This window comes from Dreissena polymorpha, chromosome 13 (assembly GCF_020536995.1).
Source record: "Dreissena polymorpha isolate Duluth1 chromosome 13, UMN_Dpol_1.0, whole genome shotgun sequence".
In the NCBI taxonomy this organism is placed as follows: domain Eukaryota; kingdom Metazoa; phylum Mollusca; class Bivalvia; order Myida; family Dreissenidae; genus Dreissena; species Dreissena polymorpha.
In genome coordinates this window covers 10,198,153-10,218,888 of record NC_068367.1, presented here as the reverse complement: position 1 = coordinate 10,218,888, position 20,736 = coordinate 10,198,153, and the positions used below count along the sequence as shown (strand labels likewise).

The 20,736-nt window shown below is 34.4% G+C and overlaps 1 protein-coding gene across 1 annotated transcript; it reads left to right on the top strand.

Annotated features, from left to right (window-relative positions):
* The first annotated feature begins 16,522 nt into the window (after window positions 1-16,522).
* Window positions 16,523-17,871, top strand: LOC127854928 (uncharacterized). Its single transcript, XM_052390037.1, has 3 exons — window positions 16,523-16,689; window positions 17,017-17,221; window positions 17,501-17,871. The coding sequence occupies exons 1-3, from the start codon at window positions 16,566-16,568 to the stop codon at window positions 17,814-17,816; spliced, it is 645 nt and encodes a 214-aa protein (XP_052245997.1). The 5' UTR covers window positions 16,523-16,565; the 3' UTR covers window positions 17,817-17,871.
* Window positions 17,872-20,736: the final 2,865 nt, after the last annotated feature.

The window sequence follows — 20,736 nt, the reverse complement described above, 5'->3', positions numbered from 1 at the left end:
CTGATTAAAAAAAATATCATTTTGTTCGCGACTGAAAAGGAAAAATGAACAAGTTATTGTTGACGTCGCATTTACGTCAACGATGTCCAAAATTTTTACATTTGGTACGAGGACAGAGCACAACTGCTGCGCTTACTTCGGGAAAGGATTGGTTTTCATCGAACCAGGTCGTTTGCTAGGACCTATCGGCACATAATCCTTTGTCAACGTTGAAAGTCGCCGGATCTTCCATTCGACTGCACGAGCGAGAATACGACTTTGTATAATTAAAAAAATACGATATTGTTGGTTCTTTTACAACGGATGATACTTGGTTATTTTTTCACGCGAGAAGTGAAATACCGACTTATTGATCAAAACTAAGATGAAATAGGTGATATTGTCTTATAATGACTATTGCAATAATTTAGCCGTTAAATTTGCAAAGTTATTGAAAACAATGTTTTGGTGTTGGCGATGTTTTATACTTCTCAGTACTGTTATAATTGCACGTAGGAAATGTAAAACCAACTTACTGGGGATAACAATGAGGTGGTGAAAACTTCATATATTGATCAAAGCTAATGTACAATACTTGTGAAGTGCATGGCAAACGTATTGATTAAAACAATAGTGCTTACTATGGCGAAGTGTTATATTGCTGATGAACTACTTGCCCTTTAAAAAGTTTACAATTATCTTAAATATGATGCTGGTGTTTTGGTTGCGTCTTTTTTATTCTTATTGTTATATAAAAATAGTAACGTGTTAGCGTTCCAAGGCTTATAATTTAATTTAATTTGATTTAATATAATTGTGTTGTTAGTGGTGCTAACTTAAATTTCAAATATTAAAATACTTGCTCATTTTAGGAGTCTTAGACCAGATTTACTAAATAATGATGATGGTGGTGGAGATGTCCTATATTAATAGTGTAAACTCATTGCATGAGAGAAGTGCAAGACTAGCTTATTGACTAAAGTATTGATTCTGGTGGTTAATTGGTACCTTATATTTCTCCTTGTTATTGTTAAATTATTGCCTGTGAGAAATTTAAGACCAATCCATAGACTAAACAATGATGGATAGTGTTGCTGTTAATAATATGTTTCACGTTCTAGTATAAATAATTGGAAGTTTGTATTGCGAGACCAAATTGCTTCATAAACAAAATAGTTTAGTCCCATTATTTGCATTTAAAACGAGTTCAAATAAGTTTATCAAAAGTGAAATTACAACAATTGTTTTTTTTTGAAACACAGTGAATATTAGTACTTAACAGCGTTCGTGATTACAGCTGCTACCAACTCCTTTGTGTAATCAATTTACCTCGATGTTAAAGTGACAACCGTTACTCCAATCATGCGGCGTGCTTAATAGATGTACTCTGACATTATTGCCATCTGACTCGTTAAATATTTGTGTTGTATGATACACAACAATGCCATTTTAGATGTTTTATTATGCAAATGTGATGAGATTAGACAGGACATATTTTATTTGCTTAACCAAATTACTTCCAGGTTATAAGTATGTGATGCGAACGGAACACAGGAGTTAGATAATAGTTTTGTGTACTCGAATATCATTATAACAATACAACGCTCGGAGAGAGTAACTTTCTGAATGTTTTTTTTATTTACTTACAATTAAATTCTTGAATTTCAATACAGCATTACTTCTTTCTTGACTCACATTATCGGGTCGATAGTCCCTACCAGACTTCATAAAATCTATTTTGTAACATAATGACACCTTTAAGATTAATTTAAGACTAATAACTATTAAAACACATAAATCTAATAATGCTCTCCACCGCAATATGTTTGATACCCTATTATATTGAATTCAATTCATTACCACGTATTTTTTTTTATTCTAACATATTCAATTAGACTCGCCTTTACATACTATTTGTTACACTAGCATATTCAATTGGACTAATCACCAAGGAATAGTTGTTATTTTAGCAAATTCAATTGTATATGAATACATTTTACTATTAATGCCTATTTCATTATTGAAATGTTCTATGTCAATGAGATTTGTGTTTCGTTTCATGTAAATTTTAAAAGGACCAAATAAGACCGTTGTTTTTGTTACCTGGCTTTTATTCATATGCATTCCACTTAACAGTAATTTTCAAAGACCCCCCCCCCCCCCCCCCCCAAAGAAAAACGTTAAGCACGGTGTTACCTTTGTTGTAACGATGTGAGTTGGAAATAAGAGGATTTATTCAACGTGCTTAATTACTTTAATTAAAAGATACAGGCCAACCACTTCTAGACAACGACACTAATACTTCATATTTTACATCATGTTTTTTTATTAATCAGTAGTATTATCGTCCATAGCCTGTTGTTTTGAGGACGTTAAACTCAAATCAGTTTCCAATTGAAACAGCTGCTAGAGTTACGCAATTCCGATTCAATTGTTATCGTACACATGCATTAAATCGGTGAATATAGTCCTACATAATATATAAAAATGTGATGTAAATTGTATGGAAAAATGGCGAAAATAAATCATCAAATAACAAAAGCATACATTTTCACAAACTAGCGATGGTTATTTTTATATAAGTATTTGAACTTTTTCAACAATTTTTACAATAAAGAATGTACGACGATCATCCCAATCAAGCCCTGATCTGAAAAATGTTAAGATCGGGGCGGATCGAGGCCGATCGAGGCGTCTAAATAGAGCGATTTGGTTAATTATGGTCTTCGTTTTGACCGTACTACGATGCCCCTACGTCAAACGCGCTGCTAACACGCTTCTACTACGATGTTACGCAGACCTTTGCCGACCAGCGGCCGCGTTTACTGCGTTTACTGCCCCGAAATTCAAGATCATACTACGACGCTACGCAGACCTATATGACTGTGAACGACGATATCGCTAACATGTCTCCGATCATAGTACGATTGTATTGCGCTTCTAGTACAATTTTGACGATGATGTATATATATATTTAGGTTGGAAAACATATTTGTCACTTCTTTCCAAATGTCAAACATGAACGGACGTATAAATGCTGATCTGATTCTTCTTGCTTTATTTCAGCAATAACACATGTTAGTTGCACTTGATATTGCACAAATGGTTAATAGGCGGAGGCGCAGAAGAAGGCCAAGCAGATACTTGGTACGGCCATGGCTATCTGCAGATAGGAGGCTCCAGTTTTGACAGTATGACACATTCCTGCGAGAACTTTAAATGGAAGACACCAATTCATTCTTCAACTTTTTGAGGATGGAACCAGCGATCTTCAATGAGCTGCTCCAGAGAGTTGGCCCTAGGATTTAGAAGGAAAATACAGGCTGGAGGGAAACGCTAGAACCAGGTGTCGAACTTGCCATTACTATCAGACATCTCGCTTCAGGAGATAAGTACCCTAGTTAAATGTATAAGTTCAGAATGGCTAAGAATACGATAGCGTGTCTCAGTCCTGAGGTTTGCCAGGCTGTTTGTGAGGAATTAAAAAATGAAGAGATAAAATGTCCAATAACTCCATATGAATGGTCTCTCATTGCAGACGAGATCAAGAACAGATGGAATGTCCCACATGCATGCGGTGCCCTAGATGGTAAACACGTCATCAGATGTTCCCCGAACAGTGGCTCACTTTACCACAATTACAAGCACTTCTTTTTCGTACTGATAGTAGCACTGGCAGATGCTTAGTACAAATAACTATTGATTGACTGTGGAGGTCTTGGTTCTATGTCTGATGCTCCAATATTTAACGAACCTGAGCTGAAACAGTGCCTCGAAGACAGAGCAATCGGATTTCCATCGCCAGTCCGACTTCTTTATGACAACGAGCCGATGCCCAACTTTATTCTGGGAGATGATGAATTTGGGTTGAGGACATATTTGATGAAAACTTATTCGCAGAGAGGTATAACCAGAGAGCACTTTATCACAAACTACAAAATATCAAGGGGTCGCCGTGTGATTGAAAAATGCTTTTGGTATTTTGGCACAAAGATGGCGGGTATAACTCACAACCATTCAGCTATTCCCAGCAGTAATACAAGACATAGAGTGTTGTGTTTGCCTTCATAACCTCATAAGATTGCGCTTCCCGGCTTTACAAATTCCCAACTTAACCAGGAGGATAATGATCACAATTCGGAGCCCGGTGCCTGGAGACAAGAAGCTAACATGCAAGAGATAGAGATGCCAGGAGGACTTAACAGGGACAAGACAGAGGGAACCACTTAAAATCTATTTTAACAGCCCGGTAGGATCGGTACCATGGCAGGAAAGAATGATTCCCCACTAGTATGTGTTATTGTGTACAGTGTTGGACATTTTAAGCAGTATATGTGCGGTATAATAAAGTAATAACGAATAAATATCTGTTTGGAGTAACGTTTTACAATTACTGTTTGCGAACTCAGATGGCGTTTGTGTAGTGATTGTTTGAATATGTATTTTTTTAAGATGCAATTTTGGCGTAAGTTTAGATTGTGAAAAATCTCTGCAGTTATTTGTGAATTAAAGTATAGTTATATTATGTATGTTGTTGCAAAAGAAATTTACGTGTTTTATGCAATTAATATACAAAAGAAGTCATCTTAAAATCGTTCGACATACGTATATACTGTTGCAAACAATAGAACATGAAAATTATGTATTTTAATGATGTTTTTCCCCAAATTTTGAAATATATTTATATTTATATAATATATGTAATCTATTGAAATGAAAGACAATAAAAATTTATAAACATTTTTAACGCTTTCTGCGCATATTGAGGGTGTTCTGCTTATTTCAGTAAGCCCGGCGAGAGCCACCCTTGGTCTTGTTGAAACCATGGCCTTTACCAAGCCCTCTTGATGACTTGCCAGCAGCTGTAAAGCCTCGCAATTCTCTGTGCTTGTGCATAGGCTTGCCGTGAGCATTCTAAGCTCTATTCGTGAGCAATTTGGTAAAACTTTACCCAAGTAAAATACGGTAAAGGTATGGAAACAACGAAGAAATGTTGCCGCAGAAAGATTACAGGCATAATGTGACTAAGTATATGGAGTCATAAATAATACTAGTATACTTAAAAAAGCAATTGGTTTAATGCGTTTTATTCTTATACATATACAAATGTACTTCGTATATAAAACAGAAACATATGACACAAACCCGTGTAAGGCACCAAACGTTCCTTGACAACAAAGCTGATGGCATCATCGGATGACCGGTTTTGAGTTCGGGAAGCTCTTGATTACGTTTATGTTGAAGAAACATTGGTCAAAGTGGATACCGTTGTAGTGAAATCATCGAGGGCGTCAATGTAGAGAGCTCCTGTACCAGCGGTATCAGCCATTCGGTACCCCTCGCAGATTATCATAATCGGACTCGGGAGAAATACGGGTTGAATGAAGTCCGCCCACGTGATACCATTCTAAGAATGTTACAACAACAAAAACAATAACAACGATGGCGTCCATAATTCCTCTAGAGTTTGTACTTGCTCTGGCTTCAGAGCATAGAAAATCCCCAATTTCATCTGTGCAAAATGTAAACAACTCGCAAAACCGGCCATGTTTGTTTTTACTATGTAATTTTGATTCGCGTAGGCCCGCGTAGGTAGACCGCAAACCGCTTCCGAAATGTGTATTCATACTATCTCCTTCGAGGTACTTATCCGATGTTTGACGGAAAGGGCCGAGAATGTGCGATTGCGGTATCAGCTTGGGCATCGGCAGCGGCAGGGCTTGTTGGGACCAACTTCGCCGTCATCTGTTATGAAAATAAGTACGAATTAATGTATTATCAAAGTTTTCATCTGCTATGAATATTAACATTGAAAACAACATGTTGTCATATTGTACAGTTTGGCTTTTAATTAATTCTACCATTACGCAAGCTTAATATGTAACGTGCATCATTATCAATTGACTGCTTATCGGAATCCAGTCAGTTTTCGCTTGGAAATTCGTTTGTTCAAAAGGCATCAACACTCAAGCATATGAAATAATATTGACCCTATAATGAATGTGTGGTTATCTACTTGTATGATCGGCGTAAGGTTATTGTAGGTCTTTGTAGGATCGTCAGGAACGTAGAGAGATCGTAGTGGGAACGTTGTAAGAACGAAGTGGGAACGTTGTAGGAGCGCACTTGATAAATTCCCGACTGTACTACGCTTTTACTGCGCTTTTACTACGATCATGAAGATGTCTCTACGATGCTTCCGCGCTGCCTGTACGATTACGGCGCTTCTACTACGCTCTTTTTACGACTTTACACCGATTCTTGTTGGCCACGATCCCGCTACGCTTGTTTTGAGCGTGTAAAGAATAAGCGTGACGAGAGCGTAGAGCTCTCCGATCATTATTCGCTTAGGAAGACTCCACTAAGTTTCTCCTTCGATTTGTCACGATCGGCCACGTTTTTGGCCACGATTTGATCGTAGTAGAAGCGGCGTCCATGTGTGAACGAGGGTTACTCATTCCGTATATATCCTTGCATATAAAAAGAGATGTATACCAAAGTAGGAAGTAATTTGTTATGTGTCGTCAATTAACTTGCCAGGTAAGCAATATTGAAACGCTCTACGTTTTAATTAATTATGTGATCAGATTATTACAAATTAAATTTAAAAAACCGTTGACCTTTCAGAACTTGCACATTGATTATGAGGTTTATATGGCGCTTTACTATCAATTTCTATTTTTTTCGTAGTGGTATTTTAGAAGCGTGTAAGTCGAACCGTGCTTGTTTTCGTCAATTATAAGTTATAGAAAAAGCACCAAAAGCAATTACAGTTCAGAGAAGCTACGAGGTGAATATGAGCGCTTATTACCAGAGCTTTCCTTATTTCCAATATATTGATGTATTCAGCTAGTGGTGAAAGTCAATCCAATAGATCACCGTATTTTAAATCATGCTTAAGTCGGTCCGTTCTAATCTCAATCGATTAAAATAAGTATAGCTGCATTGGTAACTATTTTTAGACGTCAACACGGGCAAACAATCATGCGTTTTGTCTAAATGTAAAAAATTAACCAAACAACTAGTCATTGAAGCGATTAGTATTACATTTATAACCAGGCAGAAAGTTTTAATTTAATACTATTCCTCGTACAGGGCACTAAGAAGTTATTAACGACTCAGAGCGTTATGAAATTTGCATTGGTTACATTTACAGCAATTTTAGCTCCATCATTTTACAAAGGGATTGAGATTTAAAAGCGCTTTTACATAAAAAACATGCTTCATGGGCCGGCGTTGAATTGCATGCAGAAAATAACTTTAAGATGTGTGTGTGTGTTTTGACTGTTGTTTTAACTCTTCGAGATTTTTATACGAAAAAAGTAAAATAACGGAGGTATTTGTGCCAATAAGATAAGATTATATAAAGACCTATGTGCCAGAACGTGGATTTGAAAACTCAAAATATGCTACCTCGCTATATTGCATCAGTGAGTGTTCAAAAATGATTGAATATGTGTCATTATATCGCATTGTTTTCTGGATATGATACGTTTTCGATTTTTCGAACTATGCCTTCTTTTATGCTAGGACGTGAAAAAAATGACACGAAACCTTATTTTTTTTATCTAAATGAATACTTATGATTGTAAAATGAACAAAACTGGACCCAATCTTAAAGCAGAATAATCGTACATGGCCTGACAATTCTATGCATTACATGAAATTAACTATTTTAAGGATGTGCGTCAAAGTGAAGCCTCGGAACTATTGTTACTATTTTAAGACGGTTTGTATACTCATTTATTTGTTTAACAAATAATTTTAAAATTGTAAAAGCTATCGATGGTAAAATGAATACCATGTGCTATAATATGCATATATTGCTTCTAAACTATTCACGGTGTAAAGTGGGATCCCCTCGATCATGACACGCCTTTTACGAAGGAAATATACTATATTAAATGGAGAAAAATGCGCATTAGGTAAGTTTTGTTGGAGAACATTATTTTCCCATCCACCACCGTTTGTGTAGTCATATATGTATGGGAAGGAATGCAGCAGTGGCATCGGTAATGAAATGGATGAATAAATGAATGGTTACGGTGACCCCCAGTTGGCTTAGTGTTTATCAACTTTTGCAGTTAGGCATGCAGTTTTTAATGTCCTTTCATTTCAAAGTAAGTTTCAAATTGGATCTGACATTGCCCAACACTGTCGCGAAAACTGTTAAATCTTGAACAATAATTTTGGTTGGCAACGAATGTTGAACTTATAGATAAACAGGAGGCATACTTCATTGCCTACATTTTGTGTTGCTTCAGCAATAACAAATTTAATGATGTTTGTTTTGTTTACAGATGTTGATGTTATCGATGTGGTCGAATCGGCGTGAACCAAAACCCTCCAAACCTAGATATAGCCCGATAATCCGTAGAAAATAGTGAGCGATATTAAGACATCTTTGCCGCTAAACAAAGTAAGGGAGACAGCTCCTTATTCATTATGCAAACCGAATACGCATAGTCTTTCTTAGAAAATAACCTAAAATAAAACGATGTGTACTCAATATTAATGAACGATAGTTTTATATGAAGGGTTTTTTATTTAACAAATGCATTATATGTCTACTGAGTTATTTTTTTTTAAAACTCATTTTGTTCGTGACTGAAAAAATAAAATGAACAAGTTGCACTAAATGCGGCCGCTGCTGACGTCGCACTAACGTCAACGATGTTGACATTTGGTACGAGAACAGAGCGCAACTGTTGCGCTTACTTCGGGGAAGGAATGGCTCCCATCGAATCAGGTCGTTTAGTAGGACCTATCGGCACCTAATCCTTTGTCAACGTTGAAGGTCGCCGGATCTTCCATTCGACCGCACGAGCGAGAAAACGAGTTTGTATAATTGAAAAATATACGATATTGGTGGTTGTGATGTCTTTTATTACGAATGATACTTGATTATTTTTTCACGCGAGAAGTGAAATACCAATTAATTGATTAACTTTAAGATGAAAAGGTGGTATTGTCATTATTGCCGTTAGAATTGCAAAATTATTGAAAATAATTTTTTCGGTGGTGGCGATGTCTTATATTTCTCGTTACTGTTATAATTGCACGTAGGCAGTGTCAATCCAGCTTATTGGGGAGACAATGATGCTGGTGGTGAAAACGTCATATATTGATCAAAGCTAGTGTACAATAATTGTGAAGTGTAAGTCACACGTATTGATTAAAACAATAGTGTTGACTATGGTGAAGTGTTAAATTGCTGATGAACTACTTGCCCTTTAAAAAGTTTACAACTATCTTAAATATGATGCTGGTTTTGGTAGTTTGGTTGCGTCTTTTTTTCTTATTGTTATATAAAAATAATTACGTGTTAGAGTTCCAAGGCTTATTATTGAATTGAATTTAATTTAATTGTGTTGGTAGTTGTGCTCACTTAAATTTCAAATGTTAAAATACTTGCTTATTTTAGGAGTCTTAGACCAGATTTACCAAATACTAATGATGATGGTGGTGGAGATGTCCTATATTAATAGTGTAAACTAATTGCATTAGGGGAAGTGCAAGACTAGCTTATTGACTAAAGTATTGATTCTGGTGGTCAATTGGTACCTTATATTTCTCATTGTTATTGTTAAATTATTGCCTGTGAGAAATTTAAGACCAATCCATAGACTAAACGATGATGGATAGTGTTGTTGTTAATATTTTTCATGTTCTAGTATAAATAATTGGAAGTTTGTATTGCGAGATCAAATTGCTTCATAAAGAAAATAGTGTGGTTTCATTATTGGCATTGAAATCGAGTTCCATTAAGCTTATCAAAATTGAAATTATAACAATTTTTTTTATTGAAATGCAGTGAATATTAGTACTTAACAGCGTTCCAGGTTACAGCTGCTACCAACACCTTTGTGTAATCCATTTACTTCAATGTTAAAGTGACAACCGTTAATCCAATCATGCGGCTTGCTTAATAGATGTTATCTGATATTATTGCTTTCTAAATCGTTAAATATTCGTGTTGTATGGTACGCAACCGTGCCATTTTAGATGTTTTATTATGCTAATGATGAGTTAAACAGGGCATTTTTTATTTGCTTAACCAAATTACTTCCAGGCTATAAGTATGTGATGCGAACGGAACACGTGAATTAGATAAGGGTTTTGTGTACTCGAATATCATGATAACAATACAACGTTCGGAGAGAGTAACTTTCTGCATGTGTGGATCTTTATTTTCTCACAATTAAATCTTGAATTTCAATAAGAAGTACTTATTTCTTGACTCACATATTCGGGTTGATAGACCTTACCAGACCACATAAAATCTGTTTTGTAACATAATTATTCGTTTAAGATTAATTTAAGACTAATAACTATTAAAACACATAAATCTAATAATGCTCACCACCGCAATTTGTTTGCTACCCCATTATATTGAATTCAACTCATTACCACGTAATTTTTTTATTGTAACATATTCAATTGGACTCGCCTCAACATACTATTTGTTACACTAGCAAATTAAATTGAACTAATCACCAAGGAATAGTTGTTATTTTAGCTTATCTAAACTTTTTACCTCTGTTGTAAATGCACGCATTGAAACCTTTTGTAACAACTTTAATATTATTTCGGACGCACAGTTCGAATTTAGAAAAGGGCGGTCCACTGTTGATCCTATTTTGATATTAATGTCTTTAGTACAAAAATATGTTAATGAAAATAAAAGGTTATATGTTATATACGTTGATATTTTTAAATGTTTTATTCTATTTATAGAAATGGTTTATGGCTTAAATTATACAAGTGTGGTATTGCAGGCAAACTGCTCAGAATTATTAAAAATATGTATCATAATGTCAAATCTTGTGTAAGACATTGTTCATCCTATTCAGAATATTTAAGTTATGCTGTCGGATTACGTCAAGGGGAAGTAATGTCACCTCTACTATTTTCACTATTAATTATAGATTTAGAATTATTTTTACAAGATAGTTCTTCTTCCGGTTTGCTCATTGATGATATTATACTTATAATGTTGCTTTTTGCTGACGATATGGCAATAATAGGTAAATCGCCTGAAGAAGTACAATCTCATTTGGACCGTTTACTTGAATACTGCAATAGCTGGGAACTTAAGGTAAATATTACTAAAACGAAAATTATGGTTTTCCGGAAACGTGGTCGTCTTTTATCATCAGAACATTGGACATATAATTGTAAACCGATAGAGGGTGTCCATGATTTTAATTATTTGGGTACACTTCTCTTTGAACCAAGAATATATAGCTGGTAAAGCTCTAAAAGCACTTAATATTTTATTCATTAAATGTAAAGAATTTGATTTAAAACCCAAAACGATATGACAGTTGTTTGATGCTTTTGTTGGTTCCATTCTTACTATGCATGCGAAGTTTGGGGCAACACAAAGTCAAAAGAAATAGAACGAATACATTTAAAAATTCTGCAAAAGATTGCTGACCGTTTAACAGAACATTTGTAATGCAGCAGTATATGGGGAGATGGGTCGGCATCCTTAATTTATTAATCGTTTATTTAGAATTGTTAAATACTGGTTGAAAATTTCAAATTCTGATAATATTATTTTAACATGAAACCGTCGGAGACGGGTGATGCTCCCCAAAGTTTTTTGTTGTCACAATATTGCGCTATATATTCAGATAAAAGGAAACGTCTTTTTATTCAATATAAAACATTCAATGTATACATGTATTTGTTCATCAAACAAAGTGATACAACGGAGCAGCAATAATGTTCAGACATGTAATACAAGATATGCTAGTATATATACTTTTTTGACCTTGTGGTTTCCTTTGGATTAAAAAAAAGGTTAATATGTATTTTGTCTTTGGATGTTTGTGAAAGGTGTTTTTAAAAAAAAAGAGAAAAGAAAAACAACAGAATAGTAATAAATAAGGATGAGTTTCATAAAGAGGGTAGAAAGCATACTGGACTTGTTTATGAAAGTTTAATGTGTTTCCATTTTTGTTTAAATATATGAAGTGTGTCATTGTTTAGGGCTATTTCTTTTTTAATTTGAATCTTCAGTTTTAAATAATGGATAAAACAGTTCATTGTGGGTATTTGTTTTCTGTATTTCATGCTGAATATAACATATTTCATAAATATAATTATGTAATTCACGACGTTATTAACCTCTTTTATTTTGAAGGTATTTATCCCTAAACTGATGTCTAAGAGAGATAGTTTAACATTTAGTTGTTGTTTCTCTGGAAAGGTTGTCAATTGATTCCATAGAGATTGAATATGTTTACACTCCCAGAAAAGATTGTTTCAATATGTTCACTACACATATCACATAGATTTGTGTTGGATAGGTTGCACTTAAAAAGATATTTATTTGTAGCTGTGATTCTCTGTATGTATTTATATTGAAAATTTCTCAGCGTGCTATCAATAGTTGATTTATATGGCATGACACATCTTTATTTCCAATTAAATTATATTTCTCAAAATAGGTTTTGCAATTTAGTTTGAGCTTTAGAGGTTTCGGAAGGGTTTTAAATTTGAAGTGTGTAAAATATTTTGTTCGTTTTGTTTTGTTGTGCAGTTATGATTTCTACGAATATTGTGTGAGTACATGGCGTATTATTTGTATTGGTAACAGCTTTAATATGTATGGGTATACTTTTGATCAATGTGTAGTACATCAGACAATTACTTGTTGGTATTCCGAATATGTAGCATAAGTTATCAAAAGAATAGAAGTCCTTTATTCTGCCCAATGTTTATAGAAAAACGTTTTATTGTTAGAAGTTATGTCTTTATTGTTCCATAAAATGATTTAACTGTTTATTTTTGGTATCTAAATTATGAGTAACTTTACACCATGCTGATAAAACATTCGATAGAAATATGTTTTTGGTTGAAATTTCATCTAAGATATTATTGTCCATATTACATTCAAAAAGAAAGGAGTCACCATATGCTTTAAGATTTTTCTGGTAAAATAATTTCCATCTAGTTGTGTTGGTATTATCTAAATATCTTTTAACCCAACTGCATTTGATTGTATTCAGGAATGAATCTATATCCGTTAGTCTGATACCTCCATATTCTACTGATTGAATTAATTGAGTTTGCCTAATTTTATCAGGTTTACCGTCCCATATGAAATCAAATATTTCCGATTTTATATCTTCAATAATATCATTTGTTGGGTTTGGGAGAACTGTTAGTGTATAAATTAATTTAGGAAGTGCAAACGTTTTCAACACGGTGTTTTTTCCGATTAGTGTAAGTTTACGATGCTGCCATGATTTTTAACAATTTTTAATTTTTTGTAATTTAGTCAATATGTTTTTTAGAATTGTTTCATTTTCATTGTTTGTAAAGGTTATTCCTAATATTGTTGCTTCATATGATGTCCAGTTGAATTTCATTTCTTTTTTAGGATGAATATTACTTTGTTTAAATTTACCTACTCGTAGCACAGTGCATTTACTTTTGTTTAGGTTAAGGTCCGATGCCATTCCATAAAGGGTTAGCGATTCTATAAGATTATTGAATGAGTCTTGAGGGGCATTACTTTGGACAAAATAATATGAGGGATGGTTTAGCATCTTTAAAATGTCAAAGGGCCATAACTCTCTAAATAAATCATCTAACCAGAACCCACAAATAACATGCGCATCTCCTCAAGAATTGCACTATATGTGCAGTTTATAGAAAATTTCAAAGGGCCATAACTCTGTAAAAAATCATCCGACCATAACCGGCTGATAATATGCACATCTCCTGTTGGTAATGAAGTTTCCCATAAAGTTTCATTGAATTCCCGTAATAAGTTGCTGAGAAATAGCTCGGACAAGAATTGCACAATATGTGCAGTTAATGGAAAATTTCAAAGGGTCAATGGAAAATTTCAAAGGGCCATTACTCTGTGAAAAATCATCCGACCAGAACTGGCTGATAATATGCACATCTCCTGTTGGTAGTGAAGCTTCCCATAAAGTTTCATTGAATTCCGGTCATTAGTTGCTGAGAAATAGCCCGGACAAGAATTGCACTATGTGTACAGTTAATGGAAAATTTCAAAGGGTCATAACTCTGTGAAAAATCATCCACCCATAACCGGCTGATGATATGCACATCTCCTGTTGGTGGTGAAGCTTCCCACAAAGTTTCATTGTAATAAGTTGCTGAGAAATAGCCAGAACAAGAATGGCACTATATGTACAGTTAATGGAAAATTTCAAGGGTCATAACTCTGTGAAAAATCATCTGACTAGAACCCGCTGATAATATTCACATCTCCTTTTAGTAGTGAAGCTTCCCATAAAATTGAATTGAATTCCAGTCATTAATTGCTGAGAAATAGCCCGGACAAAAATTGTCCACGGACGGACGGACATACGCACGGACAGACGAAGCGGCGACTATATGCTCCCCCAACATTTATTGGGGAGCATAAAAAGTGTATATTAACAAGCCCTGCAAGATAGACATAAGGGGCATATAAATTGGGTTACTAATATTAAAAGGCTGTTAGACACATATGGATTTTCACATGATTTTGATGACGTGAATTTCGTCGATGTAAACCTATTTTTACATCAATTTAAATGTAGAGTTATTGATACGTATATCCAGGACTGGCATAGGATTGTCGACAACAGCCCGGTTCTGGACATGTTTTGTGTATTTAAACCTGTTTTGTATATGAACATTACCTAAATCTCTGAGGGCATATATTATTAAATTACGATTGACAGTTCTTCCACTTACAATACAGCCTGTAGAAATGCTACTCAAAACACCCCAAGAAACGAACGGCATTGCCTATTATGTAACGAATCAGATTTAGAAGATGAGTTCCACTTTGTATGTAAATGTACTACATATATCACTATCAGAAAGAAATATATAAAACCATTTTACTACAATAAACCATCAGTATATAAATTCCACCAATTACTCAATGGTAATAACACAAATGAGCTATTAATGTTGGCAAAATATGTTAAATATGCGTTAAAAGCAAGAAATAAATTTTTGAACACTATTTTGTAGTACAAATAGGGTTTTCCCCCTAAACACTGTAATATTGTACGAATACTTGTTATGTCTGATCTTCTTAGGCATTTAATTAAATATTATAACTTCTCGTTAAGACGTAAATCTAAGAAAAATGAAGTAATGTATAAATATATAATATATGTTGTTTTTTGTGTATTGTAAACATTTATCTAACCATAACACAATTTTAAACAAAATGTTAAAAATGTGACATCATGTATGTATATGTTATTGATTTATTTAGACGATGTACTCTGTACAAGTCTCAATAAAGTATCTTGTCTTGTCATGTCTTGCCTTGTTATTTTAGCAAACTCAGTTGTATATGAATACATTTTACTATAAGTGCCTATTTCATTAAAATGTTCTATGTCAACGACATTTGTGTTTTGCTTCATGTATATTTTAAAAGGACCGAATAAGACTGTTGTTTTTGTTACCTGGTTTTTCGGCGAATTTATATGCATTCCACTTAACAATAATTTTCGAAGACAAAAATACCCAAAGAAAAACGGTAAGCACGATGTTACCTTTGTTATAACGATGTTAGTTGAAAATAAAATGATTTTTTTCAACGTGCTTGAGTACTTGAATTAAAAGAAACAGGTCATTCACCTGTAGACAACGACACTAATACTTTATATTTCACATATACACATGTTTTTTATCAATCAGTAGGATTACCCTTAATAATCTGTTGTTTTGAGGACGTTAAACTCAAAACAGTTTCCATTTGAAACAGCTGCTAGAGTTACGTAATTCCGTTCCAATTGTTATCGTACACCTGGATTAAATCACTGACTAAAGTCCTACATAATATATAAAAATTGTGATGAAAACTGTATGGCAAAATGTCGGAAATCATCAAATTACAAAATAATACATATTTCACAAACTAGCGATGGGTATTTTATATTAGTATTTGAACATTTCCAACAATTTTTACAATAAAGAATGTAGCGTCACATAAAACAGTTTTTTTTAATGATAACTCGTTGTATTCGCTTTTTGATCATATTAAGAGAATGCCCAGTTTCCTTAAAAAACAATAACAACAAGCTTTTAAATAATAATAACAATAACAAACGATATCGTAGTGGTTTAAGATTGGCTTTTGATATAATATGAAAGTATACTTCAAATCAATTTCCCGTTCAGGATTATTCAAACCCCTTGCAACTGTATTAGAATGGCAACTACATGAGAATTCATGCAGATATAACACAATTAAATTATCTCAACCATAAGGTATTACCATTTAATTGTTTGAGCGTATCATATATAAAAAGAACCTACGTTTATTAATTTAGCGGATTCTGCAGTTAAAAGTATCTATATTAACAATAAGTTAAAATGTTTTGTAATATAATGATAGTAATTCAAATATGGCAATCTCTCATATTTGAATCTGTACGGGTTATAAATACACATTATCGGGGGACATACATTTTTGATAAAAAGAAGGCAGCATATATAGTACGGTAAAAAATTCTAGTAATTATTTCCCTTCAAAAGGAAAGCACCTGGAATCCAACAGCCGTTTAGACAACGGCAATTTTCATCTCATCATGAAATTCGTTCTACTTGCGGTTATAGCTTTAGTAGTACCATCATGTTACGAATCTCTTTTTTTATTAGGTCATTTATTTAGACACAACCAGTGCTTGTTTGGCGGACATTATTTTGGAATTGGTAAGTACACGTACATTATATAGTTCTCAAATATGTGGTTTACTTTTTTTGTTATAAGAACAATAACGACACAGCAATAACGAGTATTTTAAATTATCACATGGATGTGTAAAATATTTTTCTGTATTGGTATCAATATATGCACACATATGTCAATAAAGGTAATGGAATGACAGCATAATTGTTTTTTTATTGAAACATTTATTCTGAATATTTCTTCCATCGATTAAAAATGCAAAAACAACATAAACATATTTAAGCTTTTTGGCGAAAATGCATGTGAACTTCCTCGTACAAAATATACGCTTCCACTACTCATAATTGTAGGCCAATTTGAGAACCCGTCTGACCACGGCCAGATCTGCGATTGTTCATACTATGGTCATTACACGTGCAGACGCAAGGAATGTCCGCCTGCTAACTGCGGCACGGCCCTCCAGACAACCTCTGGATCGTGTGTCCAGTGCGCTCCACAGTGCGCCACAACGAGATGTCCGGACCTCAAGTGTCCTGTGAGCGAGCGATTTTACCCGTAAGTATAATTTATAATTGTATGTTATTACCTGCAAGCAATGTTTTGCTGTGTTTATTGTATACATCATTTGATGATATTTAATGTACTGATATCTGGGAACTTACACAAGATTTACGATGCACAATAACAAACTTAAGAATTAACAAATCCGTGCGCCTTGGTCCAATTGAAAACAGGTATCTGAAATAATTTCCTTAGTCTTAATATATTAATATATTTTATATGCAACCTTAATTGTTTCTGTGCCCTTATGTGTATATTGTATGTGTATTTTAGTCCAAGTTCGTGCTGCCACAAATGTTACGACCCTAAGTCCGACAGCAGTGACTCCGACTCGTCTCATCATGACACGTCAAAGACATCAAGAAAGGTGAAAATTCATGTACACTCAGACAGCAGTGACTCTAACCCGTCGACACGTTTCATTAAGACATCCAAGAACGTGAATGTTCACATTCACAAGGACAAGACATCGGGAACAAACGATCACCATACCTCGAAATCAAACAGCGATAGACGTAGAAACCCTAAAAGATACAGACGGGAAGGGGACAGTGATGATGACGACAAGGAAACACAGTCTTCTAATTAAACCAGACCCTAATAAATAGCGTGCTTCATTGCGATGTAAAGCTTCCAACAATTAAATAGCAAGCAATGTTACTATATGTGTTGTTATTTTATTTATAGGTTTTAAAATGTCGCTTTACTTTCAATATTGGATTTCCGCCAGCACAGTTGTTGGTACACTCGCTTCTCAACTAGGCGATCCGGGTTAAATTCGCGTTAACGGCGGCATTAGGGTTTGGTGGGCGGTCAACCTACCGGGCAGGTAGGGTTTCCTGTGGGTACTCCGGCTTCCCCACACAACACAATACCACACCAAAATTGGCAAATCTGTCGGTAGCAACGAAAAAACTTGAAATTGCCGATATAATTCAAAATTTGTCGTTATGTCCCTGCGCCTAGTACCTTAATTAGGTAGGAGTTCTGGTGCGCAGTCCGGGTCCTAACTTAATGTTACCTCTGGCTCGGAAATGACATTAAAAACTTCGAAATACACACACGCGGTTAACAATCATGACACGAAATAGCCAGTTTTGGTATACGTTTGCACATCTTCAGTGCGATTGATGCCCCTATACCTCACAAACAGCTTACTTTCATGTGACAAAGCAATTTGACTAGTACCAGCTCCCCTAGCACATCGGCGTTTTTAGATCGGCTGTTTTCGGAGAAAACCCGAGGTATTGTCATAGCCAGCTGGTCGTGTGCTAAAACCTTAACATTTTGTTAACCTAGGTTAACCTATTGGTTCTTAAATGAAAGTGCTTCCACCTACAACATTGAAACTTCATATGATGAGTTCTACATGCCACAGTAATTTTTGGGTCACTAGGTTAAAGGTCAAAGTCACTGTGACCTCAAAAAAATAAATTCTGACAAGCTTAAATTTATTCAAAACTGCACCCGCAGCCGAGCGTTGGCCCACGTTATGCGGTGCTCTTGTTTGTTTAGTCTTCATTGACAATTTTTAATGATTATCGCTCAAATTTAATAATCAGAGATTGTTTAGCCATGTAACAATCCTTCATTTAGTGTTTCATGAACGCATTATCTTAAATAAACAGTAAACGTATTTATAATAATCCACCGCCTACAAAGTGAGGGGGCTATGCCGGAATCACCATGGACGTAGTTACGCCTGACCGTCCGTATGTCTGTCCGTCGTCTCTCAGTCACAAACATTTCCAAAGACGTTTTTGTTCCCTTGTAACGCACAAAATTCACATCTTCAGCATTCACTCTTTTATCAAAATAACCGTCTGACACCCTAATTACCCCGAAGGGTTATATTAGGTATGTATTATGGGTTAATGGTTCAATACAAGATTGAAAAAATAATGTTGTCCTAATTGACTACTCCCTATGAGTAACCTCTTTAATTTAGTATTATATTGCTCATATTGTTTTCTGCTGGAAGCTACACGATTCTTAGGTTAAGTATTTGGTAAGAAGCATGTATACATGTCATCCACAAGAATTTAACATGCGTATATAATATACAATATTAGTCTGCGGAGTCCTTACTATTATTACTAGCATACTCGCAAAGTGTGATTTGCTTAATACAAGCGATTAATGTGACATTATATCTGAAAGGTACATATTGATTTATTGTCAGAACGTTGTCAGAACGTATCAATGCCCTTTAAAAAAATATCACAGTATGTTGTTCAAAAACCAAGATTCAGGAATATATACGCGTACAATATGAATGAAGAGTATTAAGCTATTCGACAACAATAATGACATAAACATTTTTTTATTATACCATGACCTTATTGTGCTTAGTCTGTATATTTAAAAATGTTATCCATGTGATCTATATTCATGTATACTACCTTCATTTTTCGACAACGTATATTAACTTCTTTTAATATATTTTCAAAAGCTTACAATAGGGCGTCATTTTCAAAAATACAAGGAAACAAACAAGGTAAGCTTCATCGATGTAAACGAAAGATCAAATAAAATAAATATAACGTCAAATGAAAGGTAGTTGTTCTGAATGTTGCATCAAACATATTTATAAAAATAACTTATACGTTTTGTTTAACCAAAATTAAGATATATTATATATTATATAATATTTTATAAATAGATACAATTTTTATGTCTTTATTACAATACTATTAAGTGAATACATATGACACGATTTTGAACATTGTGATACAAGTGTATATCAATGTTCTATTGAAAAGATCATTGCGCTGTACCCATATTTATTGCAGAATTATCCACGCTTGCTTTCCTTCTAAGTCCGTTGATACAATTCGACTTAAGATATTTGAAAATCCCAACAAATAGTGCTTAAATTTCCCATTAATAGCATCCCTGACTTTATTTCATATGCTCAGTAAAAGACGGGAACCACTAATTGAACTGTTTCTTACGATGCTGCAATACAGTAGTGTACCTTCGGATTAATTTTAAAGAAAACATTATCGCGATATTTAGACGATAGTAATTGGTCCTTCCAGTAATCAATTTAGCATTGACAAGCTCTTTTTGATTATGGAAAATAAGGGGGTATGAGACATATCATTAACCGAGCACGTTGTTCCTTTAATTCTTTATTTAAGGAATATCATATAAAATAAATGTCAACGCCAATGAACGCGGAGTGATGGGGTATGACACCACGCATATACGTTATGTAAGAATTGTTTAATTATGGGACTGATACAATACTTCCACAGGAATGAGGCTTACGTACAAATATGTCGTTAGAAAGGCGGGATGGACTATGGGCAGTTCTAACGGAGTGCGGAGGGCTATCCATATCGCTAGTCCGGCTTTCAGACCAGGCTTTTACAAAAACTTCTATTTACATTTCTTAAAATATTGACTTTAAAATGTCAATCTTAGTTAACTTTACTGGCCTTCAATACCCTACGATAGTATAAAACAAGTAAAAGTTAAAACTTTATGAAATACCAAAAATAAAT

Coding starts and splice junctions, on each gene's coding strand:
- LOC127854928 (XM_052390037.1), top strand. CDS start 16,566: ATGAAATTCGTTCTACTTGCGGTTATAGCTTTAGTAGTACCATCATGT. Junction 16,690..17,016: donor CGGACATTATTTTGGAATTG/GTAAGTACACGT, acceptor TCATAATTGTAG/GCCAATTTGAGAACCCGTCT. Junction 17,222..17,500: donor GTGAGCGAGCGATTTTACCC/GTAAGTATAATT, acceptor TGTGTATTTTAG/TCCAAGTTCGTGCTGCCACA.